This window comes from Achroia grisella, unplaced genomic scaffold (assembly GCF_030625045.1).
Source record: "Achroia grisella isolate CSIRO2021 unplaced genomic scaffold, CSIRO_AGI_Agris_v1 utg1360, whole genome shotgun sequence".
Taxonomy (NCBI): Eukaryota; Metazoa; Arthropoda; class Insecta; order Lepidoptera; family Pyralidae; genus Achroia; species Achroia grisella.
Window position 1 is genome coordinate 663,209 of NW_026712626.1, and position 27,403 is coordinate 690,611.

Here is a 27,403-nt window from a genome sequence, read left to right on the forward strand (position 1 = left end):
TACATAGGGACGGACAGACAGCGACAGTGACTTTGTTTCATACTATGTAATGATATATAAAATATAACTAGCTCCGATTCATCCCCAGTCCGATTCAAACGGGGATCGAAATTACGACGGCCTGAGCTGAGGTTCGAACCCCTAACGGTGCTCTCAGACTAAAGTCAGGCAGGAGTTAGCCTTCAGCCATCCCATAAGTCCTTCCGCGGGTTTGGAGTGTCATCTGCACTCGCCCCCTATCGTCCGGTGAAGTTGTAAAAGCCAGCTGCGACCAACAGCATTAGAGTAGTTCGATAAAAGTCTTTATGATGCAACTCACCCATCGCAAAAATTAAGGTCCTTTGAGACGTTTAAATTCATACAACACGTTGTTTTGCCTTATAAATTAAAATCGGTATTGAGCTATAGGGGTTGGTGATAGAAGTGTTTTTTTTTTCAATGCTAAATTATAATAAAATAAAAAAAATTATCGAAAATAATGAAAAAAAAAATTTGCCGTGAATCCATCCTTAACATTTAGGGGTTTTTTTTTGTGTATGATAATGGATATATATTGCACCTGCAAACGTTGTTTTGCGCATTTAGGGGGATGAAAAATAACGGTACTACGCGGTGGCGAGGCGAAAACTGTGACACGAGAATTTTATATATAAGTGGAGGATGAATTTTTAATTTCATTCATTTAAGATGAGTAAGAGGTCATGAAAATGTAACAGACAGATATACAGAATGAGTATTTATAGCCCATCGTGATATATACAAATTCATCCGTATAAGATATTCATCACGGTAAATATAAATATCAATCTGTTTGGTTTAATGCTAAGATATTAATATATATGGATGTGTGTAACTATCGCTGTGAATGTGGATTGTTAAGTAATCTTTTAAGTTTTCTTGACTATATACTAACATGTGTACATGGTTTATATATATAAAGCTTCCTCTAGAATCACTATATTTATTAAAAAAAAACCACTTCAAAATCCGCTAGATTTAAATACATAATGGTAATGAGTTACTCAAACGGGGAGTTCCCATTGCTCAACTAAATCCCCTTCTCCCCAACATTTAGGGGTATAAAAATTAGTTCTACACCTATTCTCAGACCTACTGAATATACATATAAAATTTCATCAAACTCGGTCAAGCCGTTTCGGAGAAGTATAAACACGAAATCTGTGACAAGAGAATTTTATATATTAGACTAGCTGTCTCGGCAAACGTTGTTTTGCCTTAAAATAGGAGTGGACTACCCCTACCCATTTAGGGGGATGAAAAATAGATGTTGGCCGATTCTCAGACCTACTCAATACGCTCACAAAATTTCATGAGAATCGGTCAAGCCGTTTCGGAGGAGTATGGGAACGAAAACTGTGACACGAGAATTTTATATATAAGATGTATGTGTATGTAAATGTTTGTTTTTATTCTGTGGAGGAGAAGAATAAAGAATTTTTAATTTCATTAATTTAATTATGAAAATGTAACAGACAGATATACAGAATGAGTTTCGTATTTATAACATTAGTATACCTTTGGTGACCTGAAAACTAAATATCTACTTACAACTACTTATCCGTATCGTCTATTTGTCATGAACCCAATTACATTTAAATGTTTGTGTCCCAAATTATAGTTTTCCACTAATAACGATTTTTTTTCTTTGTTCGGAATTTGTGTTAATTGTCCAAAAATTTGGGTTAGGTAAACGCTTGCAATTAAGTTGCAATATGCCAATGTAATCCGTACCACTCGGAGATAAAGCACAAATTTGTATTGTTGCATTTGGTATTTGCATTTTTGTTCTACATATTTATATTGTTATGTCATTTAAATATTAACTTTATTGTATGTGTAATATAATTCACATTCGATCCATGTGTGATAGACTTAAGTCGTTTTTCAATTGTGTGCGCATTGCACGTGTAGAACGGGGTGAACGCACTTGACACACTGCCTTTGCACTTTGACTTGTGATGATTTTGATGGCATTGTTTGGTATTGTTTGTTGCTATGGGCACTAATACTGGCACAATACAAAAACATACTTAATAATACCTGCATGCGTATATAAGCGTACAGGTAAAAGTAAGTTCTAAATTTGAATTTTGGTTTTTCTTGTTTGGATAGTTATAGTATGTAATATTATGTTATCTGTGGTTATAGTATAATATTTTATCCACAACTTGAATAGCAAAGATATAAATGTATACAGCCTAAACTACTGTTTATTTTTAATTAAATATTCCATATTTACTGGCCAGTTGTATTTTGTCCCTTAACTGTAATTATTTATTTTCTAATTATAAATAGATATATAATAATTAATTTCTAAAATCCCTTTATTTATATATAAACACACATATAAAACATGTAGATCCCTTTGTATAAAACTACAGGCCACTAGGTAATGAACTAAATGACGATTAATTTAACATTTAAAATTAATACAAGAAAATTACTACAGATTAATTAGTTATTGCTTATATTTCATGAGAAACTAATAATGTGGTTATTGTAGGCATTATAAAAGCCACCAGTTGTTTAGCTAAAATAGATATTGTGTTCTGATGTCTAAACTATTGTACTTTATAATATACTAAATGACTGGCCGATACTTATTTTTTTTAAATTTTTTTTTATGAAAAATTTTGTTATTATACTCTTGATCTAGTTTATTAAACTATGTACGCCTTTATTATGTTAAACTCGCCTGTTCTTATGTATTATTTTTAAATTATACATTAAATTAAATCATAAAAAAAATATTACACAAACTATTCTATATTTAAAACACATACATATATAATATATGTACTCTTTTGTTTATTGTTAAACTCTGTGGTTAAATTGAGAATAGATTCATATTGTTTGTCTTTAGTACCTATTATTTGTCTACTGACCTCGTATTTGTCCTATCATCCTCCAATGTAATCCCGCCAGCGTATACCGTTAGCTGAGACGTGTACTATTCCACTATACTCCATTCAAAATTTTATTCTCCCTCTTCAAAGTCGGCTAACATTAAGTCCAAAGATTCCAGTCATGGTTTAAATAAAAAAAACTATTTTCTCTCCTCTTCAAAATTAAAAATACATTCTTGCTCCTCTTCAAAGTCGGCTAACATCAAGTCTACAGCTCCCCGTCAAGGTTTAAATAAAACTTTGACCTTATAGTGTAGTTGTTAAATATTTCGGTGTGAGATGATTGGTTAATTGAGTGAATTAGTTTAGTCGGGTTCAAAAATACCATCAATTCGTTGATGCGTTCATCTCAAGAGGTGTACAGGACATACCTCTTGTAGTCTGTAATACTACAGTAATTTTGATAAAACTGTTCGGCTTACGAACACTGATTAGCCTATTTGCTTTTGCAATAGCATATGCTGGTGGTCACTCTATTCTCTCAAATTCGAATTTAAAAATGAATCTGTATTATTGTAAACATATGCAATATTTATTTGAAAGGAATACGAGCTGAGTTTCGGATACTGAGACGGTAGATTTGACATATCATAAGAGTCTGTAATAGACCTACATGAATATAGATGTTTTGCTAACAGTTTACGCTGGCGGGGCACCAGTAGAGGATGATAAGATGAACATTAGCTAAGGTCAGGTAGCACAACTTGGCGAATGGCAATTTACCACCATGGTTTCCAAGGGGAAGGTTACATGGTGTTACATATGAATGTGGATGGTTATAAGGGCAGAGGAAGGCCGATAAAGAGATGGATGGACTGTGTGAAAGATGATATGGTAAGAAAGGAAGTAAATAACGCGAGAACTGCGAACAGGGATGAATGGGAGAGGAAAACATATTACGACGACCACAAATAAATGGTATAAGGAAGAAGCAGATGATGATGGTGTCCAAGGGGAACCATTGTGGCTAGCAATGTACCATGTCAACCTGACATGGCTAGCAATGTGGTTATTAGTCCACTCTACTAACAAACGTCTTCCCCCCAATATAACAATAGTAGCCCGTCCAGGCTACGCTTGGTGCTTATGTATAACTTTTTTTTTTCACGAAAGCATGACAGCTCAACATAGGTTATCAAGGTGTCACATGAAGATGTGATATCCATGGTATTCTATAGGCAATGCATGGTATTTTCCATTTTGTAGGCCATAAGATTTGTTTGACATTCCAGTGATATAAACAAAATGCATTTATGTAGGTAGATATTATATTTGTATCTGTTATTCACTATCCCTACAAAAAATAATATATAGGTACGAACTTACTCTATATTGTAGAAACTTCCCGCCAATTTTTACTTTTTATCAATAATAAAAAATAATAATTGGCGGGAAATTTCTGTACTAATCTTTTTAAAAACATCTTTCTCACAGACAACCTAAGTATTATAAATTCATTTATAATTACATTACACACCAATAATTTATGTTATCTGTCACATATTTAATTTTAATTAAAAAGTTACTACACCGCAGGTTTTTAAAAATCGAACGTGCCACAGCGCGATGGCAAGCATCGAGCCGGGTTCAATGACCCTGACGTCATCGTGACGTCACACGTGGCTGTCACTTTTATTTTAGAGCACGCTCTAAAAATGACGAATGATGACTTTTATTTAAGTGCAGAGTGGTGCCTTTTATTCTAACCGATTCTAAATTTGAAATGAGCCACGCTTACAATAGGTTTCATAGACAATTGTATTTGGTTTTTTTGATATAAACCTCTTTGTTACAAGGAGTAGTTTCGTTCCAAATCAACAAAGGTTCTTTCTTTTAGTTCCCTACAGCGTAGTCGTTTAGAACAATATATTTTTTGTATGAAACTGTGTAAAGATTTTTTTAGAAAATATTTTTTTTATTTAGTTGTATTTATGCAGTAAAGGGATTAAGATTATTAATAATCTCAGAAAAATTCACACAGCGCCATCTAGACCTAAATAAGCTACCTAAAGCTTGTGTTATGGGTACTAGATAACTGATAGAAATACACAGATATATATTTTTTTCGCAAATACATACATATTATACATAGTAAATTGCGAGAATCGAAACCGCGACGATCGGTAATAAAGCGGCGCGGCGCGTTAAAGCGCTAGAGGCACTCGAGAATAACATTTCAATACTAAATGTGGTTGCATAGATTCAACTTAGGTTTAGTTCTCATAAGGTCAGTACCGTTTCTTAGAACGCAGTATCTATTTACTGTCATTCCGTTTTTTTATGTATTGGAAAATCTTAGACAAGCTGACAGCACGGATATCATGTCATCAGGTCATCATATTCCTGAACATCATGATATCACGATGTCAACCATCTTAAACATCATACTGAAATAAACGATATAAGAGACGACTTTGAACAAAGTCTACCTCTAAGGTGTAATGTTTTTTACAATTATAATTCTAATTCCGTAATACATAATACCAATACTGGAGTAATATAACTAAGTAACGTGACACGGTTCAATGAACTCCTAACCAAATTAGTCATCATTATAATTGTCATTTGATTACAAGTATTTCGTTGCAACTTCGAAATAACTGCTTGCGATGTTTATTTTATTGCTAGCCGTTACACGCGGATATGTCTGCTTTTTAAGATATTTTTTATCTTTAAAAATTTTGGCACTTTTGAACAATTTAAAAGTACATGTTAGTCCCATTGTACTCTTTGGTACGCACTATCTGAAATAATAATAATAAACGTGGACAATTCACTCAGCGCCATCTAGTCCCAAGCTAAGCAGAGCTTGTGTTATGGATATACGACTGACATTTTAAAATACATATATAATATACATAGAAAACATCCAGACTGATACAAACAACCATACTCATGAATACAAATGTTTGTACAGTGCGAGGAATTGAACCCGCGGCCGTTGGAAGTATAGCGAGGTACACACTGTTACAATCTATACTAATATCTCTGCCTATTGTGTAAACGATCTAACGTAACTAAAAATTTCATGCAAGTGAAACCGCGGACACAGCTAGTATGATAAATAAATAAACATACGAAGCCGGCGGTAAAAACTAGTTATTATCTTGTATAATGTAGTTCCACGAAGATGTTGCAGCATAAACTGTGATTTAAAAAAAAATGGATAAGGCCAAGGATATTATAGCATAATTATGTTGTCTATGGCGTTCTTGTTAAGATATTATACCTTTTTGGTCTTGTTAATAATATATTATACGGTTTTTGGTCAGTGGAAAATAGCTGTTCAGACGTGACAATTTCATCGAATTTGCAGATGGTTTCCAGGGGAACCACGTGGACTAATATTATAAAAAGTAATGTTTTGATGGGTTTGATTGTGATGAATAAACTCATTTTGAGCATCGTACTTTTAGTGGTTTACCCTGAAATACGTGTAAGAGGTCGTGAGTTCAAATCTGCCGATACAGAAATAAATTTAGTGTAAATTATATTTATGTGTAATAGACTCCCCGGTGAAGAAAGCAATAATCAGCAATATCAAACCAAAAATTTATACGAGAGACGGCGCCAGCCTCTCACTATTCGAGCTACAACATGAGGAACCTACAACAATTGTACTAGAGCGAAGCCGGGGAGGATTACTAGTATGTAAAGCGCGTTATCCGCGAGTGCATTGACCCCGTGACGTCACACGTCACTCCGTACCACAGTTACGTGTGATTCTATGATAACGATACGATACGAGTCTGACCGATATTAGGTCATTGTCAGTTAGCGACGGTACCTCAAGAATTAATCAAGAATACCATTGTATTTCTTATGGATGATAATGGAATGGTGCACCCGCCTGCGCTAACGGTTTATACTGGCGGATGATAAGGTGAGCAAGAGGTCAGCTCAATTAGCCCATCATGGTAAACGACAATTTACCATGATGGTTTCCGGGAGTAACCGCGTGGAGGTCGCCCTGATAGCACTGTACCATGATACCCTCATTAGTATTAATCCCATCCTCCAATAACAATGCATTTTTTTTTTATTTTGACAATGGAATGGTGCTTGGTTATCATCCATTGTGACAAATTCACTAGGAATTTATGACGACGGTACCAAGGGGAACCTGACATGGTACATTGCTACCAATATAGTCCTATCCCCCATTACTAACACCCCCTCCCCCTCTCCTCACCCCAATTCCATTGTATTAATGACGAGTATCTATGCTTTAATGAAAAAAATCATGGTTTGGGACTAAGGTGTCATGCTTCCACCCTTCAATTTCACTACCACATCTCAATATTTTCATCAAAACAAAGCAAGACAGATTTAGACAGATCGGCAGTGTTTATTTGTTGTAAATGTTTTTATTGACTGGGAATTGAATCCGCTAACATTAGGCGCTGAAACTGTATTGAAGCGCATTGCAACTATACTCTATACTTATGAATGGTTAAACGAACCACACAGTACCAAACAGCATTAACTAAAAAGTTATATTTCGGAAACTCAACATTAAAACTAAGCATTAAAGTTGCTTTTCCAAAATTTGTAACCTCAGAATTAATACGTTTCGTTATAAAGTGCGAATATTATAAACACGTAATCCTCCTTTAACACCACTACTCTACTCGTGAAATCGATTAAATTTAATCGATAGACCATCAAATCGATTCTCAATTCGCGTGGATAAAACGTGAGTTCATCACGCGATTGTACATAGCAACACTTATCTTTCGTTCCGAGATATTTAATCGATTTGATCATATGATCATATTTCAATGATTCTGATTATGTGTGTGATATTGTCTTTATTTCTTACTAGGTTTTACCCGCGACTTGCTACACGTGGAATTTTTTTTTTATTATAATTTTACTAACATTATAAACGCGTAAGTTTGTGAGTATGGAACTATGGATGGATGAATGTTTGTTACTCTTTCATGCAAAAACTATTGAACGGATTTTAATGAAACTTTACAGTAACATAGCTTATGTATACATTAGAATAACACATAGGGTATAATTTATAAATATATTATGTAAATTGGGCGAAATGTCAAGTATGATGCAGACGTTAGAGGGTGAGTGCAGATGGCACTCCAAACCAAAGGAAGGACTTATGGAGCGGCTGAAGGCATACTCCCTCTTGACGGATACGACTTTAGTCTGAGGGCACCACTAGGGGTTCGAACCACGGCTCAGGCTGTCGTAATTTTGATCCCCGTCTGAATTCGTCGGGAATCGATCTGAAGGGGATTATCATTAAGTGTGTTTCAAGCGTTACCATTACAAAACCCGCACATTTTTAAGCAAAATCGGGGGCGGCCACTAGTATGTTATAATACTGCAAAATACATATTATCAAACTGCATGTTGTCACTTGAAATAGACGTATCTTAAAATAAACACGCTTATTTACATCGATTCCATACAATTGGATATATATATACATACTTCGCAATAAACTGCATTAACACAATACTAACAAACTTCGCAAATACGACTTTATTACGATTATTTAAAGTTGATTTTCTAAAATTTGTAATTTTTGAGTTAATACATTTGGTTGTTGTTCGTGCGATATAGTTTTGGCGTAGAATCAGACGTAATGTGCGAGTTGAATGAACTCATATTTTAAAGAGCACACTTGTCAATTATCCACTAAACTATCCAGACGATGGTAACGGTGACAGTCCACATAATTTCTCATGTACCATTTTGATATTAAAAAAAAACAAATAAAAAAATGTAATTAGAATGAGAAACTACTAACTGAAGCTACTACTACTGCCGGCCTAACATTTAGATATTAAAAAAAAAATTAGAATGCGAAACATTTTGATTCTGATGGTAAGTGGTAATAAAAAATGTAATTATAATGAGAAACTACTAACTGACATTTACATATTAAAAAAAAAATTACTACTACTATTATTAATTACATTTTGATTCTGATGGTAAGTGGTAACCGTCACCTACATACATGAACAGCACTATGGACATCTCGTTATCATCTGACACTCATGCGTTACTTCTTTACTCCCTTCATTTCACTGTCTACTCTGACTCTATAACCGAAAGCTCTCTTTTGTAAGCTACAAAGCAAGCTACTTGGCGCCTGAAATAGGTTAGGTACTTACGCAGACGGCTTTTCATTTATTTATTTACTAGCTGACCCGCGCAACTTCATCTGGGTTTCATATCCCCACCTTATGCAATATTTTTCATTGCAGCTTCACTCCTATTGGTCGTAGCATATTGTATTATTATTCTACTTCTATTATAACATGCAAGAATATACGAGTATATTCTTGCATGTTTTTCATGTGCCACCTACCATTTTGTTTTTTCTCTACCTAAAGGTTGTCTGTTAGAAATTGCTTGCTTGTAATAAGACCTTTTGTACATGTATATCTCTTTTCTGTTAATTCTTATGTAAAAAAGAAGAGGTCATAAATAAATAAATAACCGGTGAGAAATAGTTAGTAAGATCTAGAGTCTATGCTCAAAACGAATTCAGATTGTACCTAACTACCGCTACCAGTTTCAACGGATGATATAAAGATCAAAGAACACTTCATTTCCTTTCCTAGACAGGTAACTACACAATTCTGCATGATTATCATCACAAAGCTTTTAATTTTAAGTGGTTTTCATCAAACAATTTTGTCTATTACAATTGTGGATACAGCAAATAAAAATTAACTTCCTGCCTCTATGGTTGAACATAAAAACTATTTCGAGCACTATATTCTCATACGAATTTCGAACAGCAATACACTGGCTGAATCTATAACACTTCTAAAACTAATTGTTAAACGAAATTATGTTCTATTTCCTTCGTAATAAGTGTTATGTGCATCTCCTTGGGCTGTAACGTTAAAGTGGTGGCGTAACGTTAGTTCGGACAACCGCGGTCGTTCACCCGTGACGTACGCAAGCAGTTAGATTAAAATTCAAATTTGGAACTAGAGCCTGGTGTTAGAGGTTTAGCATAGAAGGCTCGACGGGGCGTTGACCGACGACGAATGTGACGTTCTGTGGGTGTGTTATGGTGTACTCACTACAATTGTTTTTTTTTATTTTCATTAATGAGGCTCAAGGCTGAAGACGACATTATCATGAAGAATTTTACTTTTTTTTGTTAAACAGGTTTCAGACCGCTATTTGAAGTATTATTATTAGTTAACGACCTTGCTTATGAAGCGGCTAAGCGCACTGCCTCAACTTCCGATAGTATCGGGTTCAATCCCAGCACAGTGTAAAACAGTCATGAATATCTAGTTTAGAAGCAGTCACAGTTGGCAATTTATCTGTAAAAACAACTAAAAAAACTAACTTGCCTGTATTCGTTGAATTTGATGGATAAAACAAATAGGCAAAATCACTTTTATACTGGGAAAAATTAAATTATAATCTGTGCAATACTTCTACAGATAACATACAAAAACATTTTCTTAAAAGGAATAAAATGTATTGAATATATTCTAAAAACCTTTTTTTTTATTTCACATGTAACAAATTGTCAGTTCCACAAATCTGATTTCAACCGAATTTTTAAATTTAGAACTGCTTTCGTAGCTTATGAAATTCGCTAAACAATAAAGTGACCTCCCCTGTACCATGAATGAGCTAACGCACACATACTCACCCGACCTCCATAACGGTGCAATAATCGTACCTAATACGATACGTATTCCAAATTCAAAACGCGGTGACGTCACAGCGGGCGTGATACAATTTCGAACGAAGAGTTCGATGTTTGAACGGTGTTGCGGGGTCGGCGACCGGTGACGTCACGATCAGCTGGCCGTGTGCAACGGGCAAGTCTATAGGTTGTCCCTTTTTTACGCGATTGCAGGTCTTATGACTTTGTTTAACTTCATGTTATTTTTTTTTAATATATGAAAATGGAATGGTACACCTGCACTAATGGTTTGAGACAATTTATAAAATGCGTTAAGGGAAGGGGGTCGACAAAGTGCGACTTTACATTGTATAAAACAAATTGCCGTCATTATCTGTTCGCTTATATCTTTTAAATTACGCAACGGATTTTAATGGCATTTTCAGCAGTAGATAGAGTGATTCAAGAGGAAGGTTTTTATGTATAATACAAGCGTGTTATAGTATAGAAGAAACATAGAAATTAAAAGATTTGCGAATCCGGGCTCTCTCTGCAAAGAAAAAGGATTCATCGTTCTAGGTTCAAAAATATCGATTTCCAAACTTCCTACCCCTATTTTATTTTACCCCCTTAATGGTAACATTTTTACATATTTTGAATGTCATATTTATTTATACTTATTGAACAGACTAAAAAATAAGTTTCAAGTTTCTAGCTTTAAAAATTACGATATTTCCCTACAAATTTTCATCTCCATTTTCAACCCTTTACAACCTTTTTTTCGCATTAAAAGTAGCCTATGTCCTTTCTCAGTGTCTAGACTATCTGTGTACTCAATTTCATTTAAATCGGTTCAGTAGTTTTGACGTAAAAGCTACACAGACAGACAGACAGAGTTACTTAGCTACTTTCGCATTTATAATATTAGTCAGAAAGTAAGGATGGTTATAGTACATACATTAAGATACTTAAGTATCCTGTCAATAGATCAATAGATGTTTTTTTAATAAAGTTGCTTTCTATTCTATTCTATACAAAGGTACTATATTATATTCAAATTTATCTATTGAAATTTGTAACCAAATTGTAAAATATTTAGCAATTCCAAAGCCATAAAACTACGGATAAGATGTAGGATATTGCCAAACAAGCCGACAAAGGTGTTGCAAGCAGTGCTCTATGGCTGTATATAAAAATAATCGCTCATTGTTACATCACTATTGTCTATGGCGCGACGCCATTTTGGATACGGCCGATTATTTATCGGAATAGCGATGTCCTTGTTTAAATTTACAATTTAAATACCAATTGTTTACAATTATTGTGGAAATAGATAACGGCGACTGTTGAGAAAACTAGGCGTTACCGGCGACTTTGTCTCTTTTTTTATAAGTAAAAGATCTAACTATGCTAACGGTAAATGCTGATAGAACACCGGTGGAGGATGAACGAATGAAAGAAAAATTCTGTATTGTTCTTCTCACAAAAAGAAAAAAAATTGACGATGATAATATGTTAGATAAGTGTTTAGAATCAGGTTATTATATTGCAAATATAATAATACTAGTAATGTGGGGACTGGTCTGTTTGGGTTACGGTTACTGATCAAAGCTAAGCTGCTGCTAAGCTGGGTGGTCACTCCATTCTACCTTTACAAATGAATCTGTATTTTCGTAATCATGTACAAGCTTATTTGAAAATAATAAGTGCTGAGTTTTTTGTCAGTTCTTAGATTGAAAGCACTCCGAAATGACACTTGTTTCACTCCATTCTCCCTTTAAAATGAATCTGCATTTTCGTAATCATGTACAAGCTTATTTGAATTTAATATTATATTTGAGTTTCTTGTCTGTTCTTCTCAGCTCAAAAGCTCTCCGAAATGACGGACAAAAACGCAATGGTATATGCAAGTTGCCACTCATTCTCCCTTTAAAAATGAATCTGTATTTTTGTAGTCATGTACAAGCTCATTTGAAAAGAATACGAGCAGAGTTTCTTCTCAGTTCTTCGCAGCTCGAAAGCACTCCGAACTGACGGTAGATTTGACATATCATAAGAGTCTGTAATAGACCTACATGAATAAAGGTGTTTTGATTTCATTTTAGTATACCGCCATAATTGTTAACCCAGAGGAGGTATTCACACAAATTTACAGTGAACTATTAATAAAGTTATTCGAAACGAATATAATATAGCAGAATTTTGTGAATTAAATCAAAATAAGTAATTTCCTTCTAAACGAAATGAAGAATAAACACTGTTGATTAATCCTAAAATAAAACTCGACTCGATTTACAATAACAAGGAAGTAATAAAAGGTTAGAATTATTAGATTTTTACTAAAATAATAGATTTTAATTTAAAATAATAACACTGTTTTGGATTTTATTTTTAATTCATTAATTAACTTCATTACTTAAAATCTCGTAAAACATCTGTATAGACATACTAGGGGACTAAAATGTCATGCCTCTTCTCCTGTAATTTTACTTCCTAAATGTAAACTACACTCAAAGTAAAGATGACAAAAGTTAGTATTAAGAATTCGGTTTAGAAATAGGTGAGACAGAGGAACACGCGCAGACTGCTTTCTAGAAAATCTCCATCTAGTAAAATATATGTAAAAATAAAAACGGAACAGTATTATCACATATCATTCTAGTTCTAGGAAAATTTGTGGTCATAAATATTGGAAAATGCGTTTAGTTAACACGTGTCAGAAAAAGTTAAACAATTAATTGTTCTAATCGTTAAATTCAAATTTAAATATCGAATTCGAACGACTAGTGACGCGACTATTATCTAATTTGAAGCGTTACGAGGAAAAAACAAGATAACCAGTGTTGAGAATAGCAGAATCGATCCGCGCCTTATCCATGTGAAGGATCAATGTGGTTGTGACTTGTCCCACGCACACACGCAACGCGCAGTCATCGGCCGCGCTCCGACCTTGCCTCGGGGTCGATGAACCATCCGACCGAAAACGGTAGTCGTAACATGACAGTTCGAAATTTGAATTTTGTTGTCTTATTTTTGTAAGGTCTTAACAGACTTATTTGTTCTTAATACATAGGCCCTTTGTTTTTTTGGACGTCAGCTAAATTATAGTGCTTGCTTTTTATAGCATTAGTTTAGTGTTTTCTTTTCTTTCGAGTAACATTCTTAACTTGCGTGAAAAGGACAAAAAACAGTAATAAATTGGATTTATATATAAAGTGAGTCATTATTTAGACAGTAAGAAGTATTATTCTGTAGAACCTATTTTTATTTATCTTTTCAAAGGATTTGATATTTAATAGGAATGTCTCTAATTTAACACCGAATTTGATGATTCTTTTTATAAACGTTGACTATAATCTTGCTACGTTGAATTCTATTGTACTAGACGAAATGTGGGCATGTTAAGTGTTGTGTTCATCACCTTGACTGTTAACAATGCCTCTACCTACCCCAAATTAAATAACAGTCGTGATAATATAAGTAGATGGAAATAAAATTTTTCCTTTATATTATTACTTACTAGGGACCCTATACCCTAGTGATGAAGGAATGGTGCACCCGCCTGCGCTAACGGATTACGCTGGCGGGGCACCAGTGGAGGATGATAAGATGAATATGAGGTCATCATGTCATATATGACATGATGACCTCATATTCATCTTAGCAAAGCCCATCGTGGCAAATTTGCCAGGAATTCATCAGGATGGTTTCCAGGGGGAACCACGTGGTGGTCAACCTGACATGGTACAATGATAGCAATGGGATCGTTAGTCCACTTTATAAGTATATTCTATAAATGTACCATTATCATCATCTGCTTCTTCCTTATCCCATTTATTTGTGGTCGGCGTAATATGTTATTCTCTTCCATTCATCCCTGTTCGCAGTCATCTCGTTATTTACTCCCTTTCTTAACATATCATCTTTCACACAGTCCATCCATTTCTTTTTTGTCTTTCTCTGACTTTATAACCACCCACATTCATATGTAACACCTTTAAAATATTATCTTCATTCCTACACATTATATGACGGCCTCGGTGGTCTAGCGGTTGAGCAGACCGCATTACTTCCGAGGGTCGCGAGTTCGATTCCCCGTAGGGCACAAGCATTTGTATTCATGAGTATGATTGTTTGTTTCAGTCTGGGTGTTTTCTATGTGTAATATGTATGTATTTACGAAAAAAATATATTTATGTATTTGTATCAGTTGTCTAGTACCCATAACACAAGGTTTAGCTAGCTTAACTTGGGTCTAGATGGCGCTGTGTGAATTATCCTGATATTATTATTATTATTATTATAATATATAATATAACAATAAATAACAATGTATTTTCTTTTGTTGCAGCCCAAATCGAGATAATACCGTGCAAGGTGTGCGGGGACAAGTCTTCAGGGGTGCACTATGGGGTGATCACGTGCGAGGGATGTAAGGGGTTCTTCCGGCGGTCACAGAGCACAGGTCAGGTTCATTTATCATCCTTCCCACATGATTTTTTTTATTTTAATTTGTCTATTGTTTTACTGAACGGCAATGAAATTTTTTTTTAAATACCAATTAGGTGGCAAACTAGCATACGGCCCATCTGATGGTAAACGGTTACCAGGGGGGAAACACCAGGGGTGTCACATACGCGTTGTCGACCATTAAGAAACCTTAATATACCCTTCTTGAAAAAATGACTTTATAATAGAAAATAGCAATCATCGCCTCTATCTACAGATATATGAAACCAAATAATGATATTCTGGAGAACTAGTATTATTGTATTGGTTAGTTTTTTTTAACTGAATGGCAAACAAGGTAATAATACATTTATAATGGGAAACGCCAACTGTCGCCTGTATACATGAACAGCACCAGAAACATATAAAAAGCCATTATATCTCATATTGCCATTCTGGAGAACTAAGGTGTCATGCCTTATTAAGCAACAATTTGACTGCCATATCTCAACTTCAAAAACGCACTTCGTTTTCGAAGTTGAGATATGGCAGTCAACAACAAGATTATTTAGTATTTCTTATATGTTGGAATAGCAATTAAACTGACTGACCCACCTGATGGTAACTGGTAACCGTCGCTTATATTACATGAAGAATTAACTCCATGGATATCACGACATCATCATATGCGCCTATAGATCCCGTTATGAGTTGTCATTCCGGAGTACTAAGATCTCATGCTTCGTACCTTTATTGTCGCTTTCTTAAAGGATCCGGAGGCATGATATCTTAGTCCTCTTTAGCTGAGTACAGCTTCCAAAGCACGCTGCTTTGTAAGCTGTATTCAATTGAAGAGTGGCTGAAATGGGTGCGACAGACTTTCCAAGAATTTGACAATTATGAAAATCTTTTTTCATTGAATGAGTTGTAGCATACATTTTCCTTTATTTAATTCAAAGGAAACTGGTCTGCCAAATACATAATTCTAAATTGGTAATAAATAAAAAAAATATTATATTATTGTTTTTTTAATTGATGATAGTAGAATGGTACACCCGCCTGCGCTAACGGATTACGCTGGTGTGGCACCAGTAGATGATAGGATGAGCATGAGTGGTACACCCGCCTGCGCTAATGGTTTACGCTGGTGTGGCACCAGTAGATGTTGATAGGATGAGCATGAGTACAGATCAGTTAGCCCATCGCAACAATTTCTTTATTATAACATACAGTTTTGTTTTTGGAGAAACATAAGGCGATTAATCTAGGAATTTATTACAATGGTTTCCGTTTGGATATCAACCTGACATGGTACATTGTTAGCGAGGGGACCTAGTCCACATTACTCACAAACCCCTTCCTCTGTTATTGTTCCAATTAATAACGCCATGCATTGTTTCAGTGGTGAACTACCAGTGCCCGCGCAACAAAGCCTGCGTAGTGGACCGGGTCAACAGGAACAGATGTCAGTACTGCCGGCTGCAGAAGTGCCTCAAGCTTGGAATGAGCCGTGATGGTGAGTAGACGTAGAAGTAATCTATTGTAAAGAGTCTAACGGGTTAAGCATATGAAAACACGTGAAATTAAACAGTTATAAGAACAAATTTATGATAATGGATTTTTTTCGGAATACTCTAATGCTGTTGGAAGCAGTTGACCTTTACAGCTTCTCCAGATGATAGAGGGTGAGTGCAGATGCCACTCCAAAGAAAAGGAAGGACTTATGGAGCGGCTGAAGGCCAACTCCCACCTGACGTTTATTTTTTTAAACTATGTTCCATATATTCGACCCTTTTGTAACTCTAACCTGTAATAGGTAACTAATTAATAAATAAGATATATTTTTTTTATAAAAAACCACCCACTAAAAGTATAGTTCTCGTTTCTTACAGTTTCTAATATAAGAAAAATCTTATAAATATATATTATAATTAGTTTATCGCTAGTCATATATGGTTTCAATTTCATGAAGATATCTTGAATAGATACAGAGAAAAAAAATGTTTTTAAGGGCTTTCACCCCCCATTATTCCCTTACTATAGGGGTGTGAGATTGAGTGTATGGCTATTTTAGATGAAAAACAAAAAATAGAAAGTAAGAACCCTTCATCAGACGCGAGTGTAGTTTTCATATGCTTAATCCGGTAGATCCTTTAATATAAGCACTTTTTTTTATGCCACCAACTCATTAGCTGCCTTTAGTCTACGACTTTAGTCTGAGGGCACCGCTAGGGGTTCGAACCTCGGCTCAGGCTGTCGTAATTTCGATGTCCGTTTGAATTTGACGGGGGATCGATCGGAGAAGTAATGGATGATAACGGAATGGTGCTAACAGCATGGGGGCAAACCACGTCACACTTTAAGGAGAGGCCGTCAAATTGTGATATTTATACAATGTCACACTTTGTCAACAAGGGGTTGATTATATAAAATAATTTCTCATATAGGACCCCTCCTACCTTCCTAGAAGATATACTAGTTCGTTAAATTCTAGTATTCAAATATTAACTAGTAGTAGTTCATATCTACGAGTATAGGCGACGATTGTTCTTTTCCATCATGTGGGTCGCCAATGTATTTAAAAAAAATATCTATAAAAAATATAATTGTATATAAAAAAAATACCATTCCAATATACATTACAACAGATACATATACTTATAATGTTACACCATATCTCCGTTACAATGACGTAAAACCTAAAATAAACTTTAACACAATGACATAAGATTCAAATACAAACACCACTACAATGGCTGCTATCGCAAAGAAAAAGATTGCATTACCTAGATGAAACACGTGGTGGTATGAGGAAGCGAACACGGGGTCAACGGCCTGCTATCACGGTTTGATAACGCAATATTATGTTTATACATTTATGACTCATGTTACATTTTATAAGCGGTAGCGGAAACCGGTTTAACTTTGGGTCTTACAATTAGTCAGCGATATAGTGAATTTTTTTTTAATTGAATATTACATTGTCCTTTTGTTTCAAAAACTTGTTATGTGATTGCAGAATATAATTCTATATAACAAAATACAAACGTAAGTTTGTTATATTTTCATGCTTACACGGCCAAACCAATCATGAAATTTGGCATATATATATGTACTATATAGTCTTGTACATGCGAACGCAGTTGCAGCAAGAACTAGTTGGAAACAATATTATTTATACTAACAATAATGCCAAAATTATTTAATTTTTTATTCGTAATGTAACGTAAATTATGAATAAATTTCTATATTCGTAAAAATAAAATTTCTTTATTCATAATAACTAAAAAACCATCGATTTTAAAAATTCCTTCACCTTTCTATCTTGATCTGCAAATAACATGGGCTGTATCTTATTCAAAGATGCATATTTACTAAATGCATTATATGTTCAAGTAGTACACTATGAATCGCTAGTAAATATAAAAACGCTCCGTGCATCGCTCCGCTTGTGCCTAACATCGCAGCCTTATAGGTGCGTGTTGTAGTGACCAATGAGTTCGTTCTCTGTTATTAACAGGGATAGATTAAGAAAATTGCCTGCATATGTTATAGAACCGTATTAGTTCCGGTAGGGCGAGGCGTGCTAGTTTTTTTTTAATTCCGTCACGGGCAGTGATTTATACTGCCTAAATAAGAAATAGCCAGTGTAACTGTAATTAGGGCTTATTACATTATCATAACTAATATAGGAGCATTATTTTTATATAGCACACTTTGTAAAAAGTCAAAGTCACACATTTCAGCAGTCAAGCAGCGTGCTTTATAAGTTTGTAAACTGTGGTTAAACATAATAGGATATGTGGTTTGACATCTTAGTCCTCTAGAATGGCAACGCTTGAATGGCACTACGGGTGTCACATAATAGCGTGATATCCGTGGTCCTGTTTATGTATATAGGTGACCGTTACCACATACCACCTCGTGGATCGTTAGCTTCTTCAGCATTTCAGTAATATAAAAAAAACACTCGCGACTCTTTACGCGACGCGTTACTCTTTCGCGCAAAAACTACTGAACGGATTTTGATGAAACTTTAAAGTAATATAGCTTATACTATAGCTTATAATATAGAATAATACATAGAATAATATATTGTATAAATTGGGCGAAATATAATGATAAATGTCATGTAAGTGTGATGCAGACGAAGTGCCGCGGGTCAGCTAGTTTATGATAAAACAATAGAATGTCACGAATAAATTGACAACAAATGTGTTTGTTTTATTCCTCCAAAGATTGTAAAGATTTATTTTCGCGCTACTTCTTATTTCAAAATAAGAACACTTTAAAAAACTGTCACATAAAAACAATAAAATATTTTAAAAATGGAACACAAACACCGGCCGGTACTTAAATATTTTATACTGCCATAACATAATTCAAGTAGTTGCATTGCATGATAGCGCGTCGCAGGAGGAACTCACTGACGCGTTCAAGTTGCGCAATAGAACGTAACGTGTAGTGATGTGGCACGTGATGATAATATTACAAATATCGATATCGATGAAAAATATGTAAAATATATCATTATCTCGTCTATTACTACTAGCTTGACTTCGAGAAACTTGTGGTCACGTTAAGTAAAATGTAACAATAACGTTAAAATAACAGAGACCATTAGAGAGCTTTGCGTTGACAATTCAAACCCAACTACCAGACAGGCGCCCGATTAGCACAGATACAAAGCTTAGTGTCACTAAAAGAAAACGATATTAAGTGGACGATATCACTATCCCTGGGTTTGTCCACGATTTTCACATACAAAACTAAAATAAACCGTATGCTACACAGCTTAGCTCACTTTTTCATTAACATTGGCTTGTTGCTGAGGTGTTAAATGGACGACGACCCTTAACCGTGTTTTTTTAGTGACCCGGTTGGCAGATTTTCTGAAAAATACACTTTTGTCACGCAGCTTACACTGTTATGTCTAAAAACACGATATGAAAAGAAGCATTATAAATCAAATATGAACTAATTAGGTAGTAACAAATAATTAGATCAAGAGTTTACGATAGTGTTGGTTAGTTTTGTTTTATAACATACGATGCTCTATTTTTTGTAAAATTTTCTATAGATGCAGATAGAGAGAGAGACTGTTAATCAATAAATAAGCTACTAAAGTCTTATTTTCAATTTTCGTAAATTACTTTGTAGTCTGTAATGTTTATCAAGACAATATTTTTTTAGAAGAAATATCGACTCATCATATTTTTTCGTATTTTTAAAATTATTTCAAAGGTATTCTTTACCTGATAAAGAAAGCGAAATGAGCGAAAGAGTTAAAGAAAAAAAAAAAAATTTTTAAATATATTACAAAAAACACTAATTCAGTTTCATTTGCTAGTAATTAGTAATCCGTAATACTTTCGAAGTCATAATCATATTGGTACGTCCAGCATAAACGTACTCCTACTTAAAGATATTCAGGAGAACACGAAAACATTAGTCTATGTCAGTTGTACAAACAACAATTTATTTAGTATTATAACTGTACCTCGCTGACAGCTAAGATATATATTAATACAATGTTTTGACACACTAAACGTTTGAGCATATATCACCATGCTAATATTTATTTAATGACATAATTTAAGAACTGGGTTTCACGAGAATCATGATTTATAAATGTAAAATAAAACATAATTAATATGGATGACATTTCTTTTTTTAAATTTGTTTTGGATTTGGATGTTGTGTTAAAAATAACAAACCAGAAACAACAACAATAAATCTAGAATATTATGAATAAAAATCAAAATAACAGTGGCCACATAAATTCAATATGAGAATATAGTATCTAAATAATAAAATTTAAATAATAATAGTACTTAAGTTACACAAAAATACTAGGTCCAATGTTAATATAAAACTATAAAAATGTTATCTATAATAAATTATCGATATAGATAAATAATCAACGACGGACATCACAATGCATTGTGCAATGTGCAAGCGTAACGTGCATGTCTCGGTATCGATGTTTTGTGCACGTAACTGCACGCATCGACACCCAGTTATTTATGTAAACCGAGTATTCTTGAAACTTGCTGACCCAAATGTTCTGAATTGTATTCGAAATTTAAAATCAAAGCAAGAAAAAAAGAAATGCATACACTTTAAACTTGCTGACTTCAAATTCGAATTAGAATTCCAAATTTAAAATCACAGCAAGAAAAAAAAGAAATGCATATTCTTTAAACTTACTTACTTCAAATATTTCGATAACATTCCAAATTTAAAACAAAAGACAAAGTAATGCATATTCTTAAAACTTGCTAACTTCAATTGTTTCGAATTAGATTCGAAATTTAAAATTATTACAAAAATAAAATGCAATTAATTATTTCTTACTAGTGACTACAGAACAGTTACGTTAATGTATCTGTCTAACAAGAGTTTAACAAAGAAGGAAGCTCTTCTTTTCATATAGATTAAATTTTGGATCGATTCTCAAGGACGATGTTAAACTCTTATATTTTCACACAAAAACTGTTTTGTTTTATGCAAGGCGGTCTTGTACATGCGGAGAAAACCTTCAAGATCAATCTATGCGAACAATTGCTTGCAAATATCGTGCCGAGATGTACCTACTTGGTAACACAGTTTATATAAAAATTCTCTGACAATACTAGTTTAGACTATTTGTGTCCTAAGTATTTCAGCAAAAAAATCTAATATCAAAGTATTTTTTTTGTAGGTCCCCCTATTTATGTTTATGTTTGTCTGTATGTTTGTTGTCATTTCAAGATTAAACAGTTAATGACTATGACGATACTACTACGACATACAGTATCTTTTATTTAAAAATACAGACAAAATCGCTGGTAATACCTAGAATAAATTAAATAAATATAAAATTTTATTTGAAAATGAACAAAGATGTTTCTTGTCTTAATCACCAATATTCTTTTAACTAGAATAACAATTGTTTCATGTACAAACAGAAAATCTATTGTTAACATGTTTTCTTTCATTTTGTAAAGCTGTTAATGTAGGACATTATACCCACTGAGGTCGCCGTCCCAAAACGCCTTTAACAAAATAGGCACAGCCAATGTTTATTGATCCTCCAATCAATAGCAAACGCTTCACAACAAAGACCCACTTAGACCGGCCGCGATGTAGTTCATCGAACTGCCTACAAAGAAAACTTTTCATAGACCGAAAATTTACAACTGCACATAAAAAAAAACATACACCTACCAAATCGACAAATTATCCGCTGGAATTCGGTAGGTCATTAAACTGCGCGCGCGATCTAACGACCCGTGCGCGTTTTAATCCGGTCGCGTTACACCGAACGGGACCGCAGCTAGTTACGTAGCTATACGTCACACGTACGTACTGTACGTATACATACATACGTCAGAGGTTCGAGAGTTCGTTGTTCCACTAGGCAGTGTGCCAACGGCCTATGTGTCCCCCACGCACACATGCACACGCGACCGCACACACCAATCAGAAGCTGTTTAATAACGCACACAATCACATATCGAACACAAACAAACGCGTTTCGCACACATTGACGGAACTAGCTATTGAGTAACCGAGCGATGCTGGTGTCATTGAGAACATACTAATTGCATTGTGTTGTAGAGCCGCGAGGCTTACTGATTTTAGTTCTTTTTTCGTGGGAATAAAGAGTAAGGCGCTATGGGAACAGATTGGAAACCGAGTTCCCCTGTTATGTCATTGATTTTTCACGCGACAACAGCGCTTCCAACGGCAAATAGCGTATTCGATTATCGCATATATTTTTTCCTTCGTTACCTAACAGCGCTATTGTTGGCGAGTAGATGAACTAATTTTACACTGTTTTTGTTTCCAGCGGTGAAATTCGGTCGCATGTCGAAGAAACAACGTGAGAAGGTGGAAGATGAGGTGCGATATCATCGCGCGCAGATGAGAGCACAGACAGATGCCGCTCCGGACTCGGTATATGATGCCCAACAGCAGACGCCCAGCTCCAGTGACCAGTTCCATGGTCATTATAATGGGTGAGTAGCGACATCTGTTATTGAGAAGATGTACTTAGAAAATTAGAGTTTTCCTCCGGGTACATTTAGATTGAGGAATGAACTACCTGCAAAGGTTTTCTCGAGAGAGGTGTTTTCAAGAAGGGTATATTAATTTGTTTCTGAAGGATCGGTAACGCGCACGAGACCCCCCTGGTGTTTCAGGCGTCCATAGGCTACGGTAACCATTTAATATCAGATCTGCAACCTATGTAGTATAAAAAAATTGATATATCTACCGTTTTTGCAGACCGGAGGTAGACCGTAGAAAGTTGTCTTTCTCTATTTCACACATTTAAGCAACCCGTAAAGTTTCTTTCGTGACCTGTGTTTTTTTGCTTGAGTATTGAGATATGACAGTGAAATTACGACGTTGCGTGGTATACCACGGTCGTCACAAACCATGAGTGGCGTCCGTTAAGTATAGGTATTATTAGGGCCGTAAGGTTCACATTCCAATTAGATAAAAAAATCTTAGCAGTTTCCCAATAAATGTATGTATTCTAGTGGAGCGTAGCAGTAGTCTAGGTGCTTCAAGGAACAAAGGACGTGTGGTATCGAGTATTGAGAGACGTTTATATATTATAAAAAAACGTGCCGCGTTATCCGTTAGTTTTACTGTAATATTACGTTATCTTTGGTTTTACGATTGCAAAACTTTGTTTATACCAATGACAATCGTGACAAAGCAGTTCGTAATTATTATATGAACTATAGATAATACCTGTGTATTACAAAAAGAAGACAAATCAATGTCGAATTGGCGTATATGTACAGTTTAAATACATAAAATAAATATTGGAAACGTTTTTTTGTTAGAATATTTTAATCTATATCGTAAAGTAACCTACTTTGTAAAACTTTTGTGCTCTCTGTTTTTATATTATCTGTGATTTTTTTTCTTTCACCTTGACCTCCTTCTTCCGGTTTTTGAGGCAATCAAAGATGTCGTCTTTTTTCAAATAAATGATTAAATAAGTACATAAGTATCTAATTATTTCACAATTGTCAACATTTTTTAATGTTAGATTAAAGTTCTGTTAACAACTTATATACCAGCATACCAGAACAAAAAAGTCACTAAAATATTGTGCTAATAAGTTAGTATACTAAAAAATCTATTGACAGTTATCAGATCTGTGATACAATTCCTAAACCAATGTGAAAAGATTAAATACAGCTATTTCCTAGCTACAAGGCCCGGATTCATACGGGTGTACATGTATTATAAATATAAACCTTTTTTTTTAATCACACTATTGCTGAAACTGCAAATAAAATCCGTTGTGTAGTTTGAAAGATTTAAGCGAACAGACAGTGGAAGCGACTTCATTTTATACTATACTAGCTACCCGCCCCAGCTTCGCCCGGGTGTACATGTATTATACATATAAACCATCCTCTTGAATCAGTCTATCTATTTTAAAAAAACCGCTTAAAAATCCGTTGCGTAGTTTTAAAGATTCAAGCATAAATAGGGACGGAAAGACAGCGACAGCGACTTTGTTTCGTACTATGTAATGATGATAAAGATTTTATTCTTCAAAAGCGACACTAAGTTCTCTATGAGTAATGTTTTTTTTTAGTCTTTTAAAAAGTTGTAATTCCTTTTTTAAACGCAATTCGAGTCTTGTGACGCCATCTTGCCGGTGTGTTTACAGTTCAGTTGTACTATGTCTCAGTCGTACAATACCGTTGTTATCCCATAATTCATTACATCTATTCGTGTCAGCGGTGCATCAAATGTCATTATTGCAGGCAACGGTAAGTGCGTGACACTGAATGGCGTGCAACGGTAACCGCCCGACACTGACGCGCAACGGTAAATGTAAATAGCGACGTCTAGTAACGAGTAGCGGTACTAAATGTTACTTGTATCCGTTGATAGATGGCGGTGTTCCGTGTTTGTGAATGGGCCGTGCGACCGCATAGTTTGTTTTTTCTAATTCACGTTCGGGAAGAATTTCCAATTAATTTCTTATACAGTAGTGTTGATCATTAACTTCAATTCGATGATAAAATATCAATTTCCCCTTAGTCGTTATTTAATTTGTTCATTTAACTTACTAATATTATAAACGCGAAAGTTTGTGAGTGTAGTTGATAGATAGATGTTTGTTACTCTTTCAAGCAAAAACTACTAAACGGATTTTGTTGAAGCTTCCAGTAATATAGCTTATACATTAGAATAACACATATGCTATAAAAATAATGCGAGTGAAACCACCGGCACAGCTAGTTTATAATAAGTCATCATTTCCTTCACGAAATTATAAGTAAATAATTTTGACATTTGTAATAATTTAATAGCGCAAATATTTTACTTGTGTGCATTTAAGTGTATTATATGAAAGAGCAAAATTTTTAGGTATATTCGAAAAACCTATTTTATTAATTTCAGCTACACAGGCTACCCTTCGCCTCTCTCTTCATACGGGTACGGCGGCAACGCGGGACCAGCCCTGACTTCAAACATGAACATTCAACCCCAACCACCCCAGCAACAACCCTACGACGTATCAGCTGACTACGTTGACTCTACAACTGCCTACGAGCCAAAACAAACTGGAGGATTCTTGGACACTGACTTCATAGGACCTGGTAAGTCTTTTTCTGTCATTATAGGAATGAGCGAGACGTAATCTTAGAGTAAAGTGTACTATTACTACCTCTCGATCGATTCCCCGTTCAATTCAAACGGGGATCGAATTACGACGGCCTGAGCTGAGGCTCAAACCCCCAGCAGTGCTCTCAGACTAAAGTCGTATCCGTCAGGCGGGAGTTGGCCTTCAGTCGCTCCATAAGTTCTTCCGCAGGTTTGAAGTGTTATCTGAACTCGCCCCCTATCATCCGGTGAAGTTGTAAAGCCCACTGCGGTCAACATCATTAGAGTAGACCGAAAAAAAAGTGTACTATTAGTCAACCATTTGGCATTAGGCTTTGGTGAGTCTCTGAGGAAATCTTGAGGATATAGTGTGGTCCTTTTTTAATTTAATGGAATAAAACGAGACGGCAATTGTGCTGGTAAGGCACTTCTTATCATTGAAGGGTTAAGAGAGAGAAAATCTTAAGGCAGTATGCTGTCTTTCTAATTTAATGGAATAGAATGACACGGCAATTGTTTATACTTAGTTGTTGGTGAGTCTCCTTTTATTATTAAACAAATAGCGAGATGAAATCTTAGTGAATTTGTGATCACCTTAGTAGGATAGACCGGGATGTCAGCTGTTGTTAGATCCATTACATCAACTAAACAAGCAGTATATTCCCAATTAACAGTCGCTAACCTTTTCAATAGACGAGCAACAAAAAAGCACCATAGTCCGACCATCAGGTTCCACGTCAACCGCAACGGCAACCACATCGACAACCACCCTCCGACAGTCAGCCATAGAAATGCCGAGGCCCAGAATACAGGAATTCGACAGATACGAGGAAAGGATTCAGTCACCTGCTTCTATATCGAGCGGTGTCATTAATATCAAGCAGGAAATAAAACCGGAAACTTCTATGGGGGTTGACAACTTGGTTGCCAGTTATGTGGACTCGACAACCTTCTTACACAGTCCTTCGAACATCCAACACAGTCCCATGGACATACAGAATACCGTGCTTGTCTCTGGGCAGAGTTCTGTCTCTTTGACAAGCGAGGAATTAAGTCCTGATGACTTAACGTCGAGTAGTGGACACGGGCGGTTAATGGATCCAATACCTATGAATATACCTCCCATGGGGATGGTTAACCCCAACGCAGTCACTAATAGAAGAAACCAGGGCTCAAGTCATAGTGGGTCGTCCAGCTCAGAAGACCTGCCTTGTAAGTGCTGTTTGGTTGTCTATGGTTGCCTGGTAGAAAATTTTGTTTATTTACGATTCCGTTATTTTTTCGTTGGCAACATTTGCATTGCTAGATCTTATGGTAGTAATATTCACATTATTTTTAATGTAAACTGAGTTAATTGTACAATATTTCACTGAGTTTTTTTACTATAAACTCAGTCTATTATTTATATGCTAACTTTTATTTACCATGATATTATCCGTGGTAAGATCCGGTTAACAATATAAATAATAAAAAATAATATTTACCCGTATAAATAACAAATTTATTAATATTATTCCATACAGGTACAATAAACTCAGTGTCATAATTTCTATTGGTTGGCTAAGTTGGTTAGATTAATTTTATTTGCTCAGGTTTATTTCTATTATTTTGCCAGGTTCTATATTTTTATGTTGTTTATGTTGTTGTAGATAGATAGATAGATAGATTTGGATGTAAGTTTCACAATATTAGTATTCGTAGTGCTATTTTTCAGTTATATTCGATTAATATTAAATAGTAATTAGTATCTTTAAGAATTTTAATAGTCTAA

At 34.9% G+C, this 27,403-nt stretch overlaps 1 protein-coding gene across 14 annotated transcripts in view; it reads left to right on the plus strand.

Moving 5' to 3' along the window:
* The window catches only part of LOC131855378 (probable nuclear hormone receptor HR3), a 124,292-nt gene that overhangs the window by 88,127 nt on the left and 8,762 nt on the right, over window positions 1-27,403 (plus strand). For 13 of the 14 annotated variants that reach the window (XM_059206645.1, XM_059206648.1, XM_059206646.1 and 10 more), the window contains 4 exons: window positions 14,909-15,022; window positions 16,409-16,522; window positions 22,841-23,009; window positions 25,429-25,628. In XM_059206645.1, the coding sequence (XP_059062628.1) occupies window positions 14,909-15,022; window positions 16,409-16,522; window positions 22,841-23,009; window positions 25,429-25,628 (597 nt within the window). Of the gene's footprint in view, window positions 1-14,908; window positions 15,023-16,408; window positions 16,523-22,840; window positions 23,010-25,428; window positions 25,629-26,325; window positions 26,845-27,403 lie in introns of all 14 variants that reach the window. The other variant, XM_059206651.1, reaches the window with a different exon arrangement.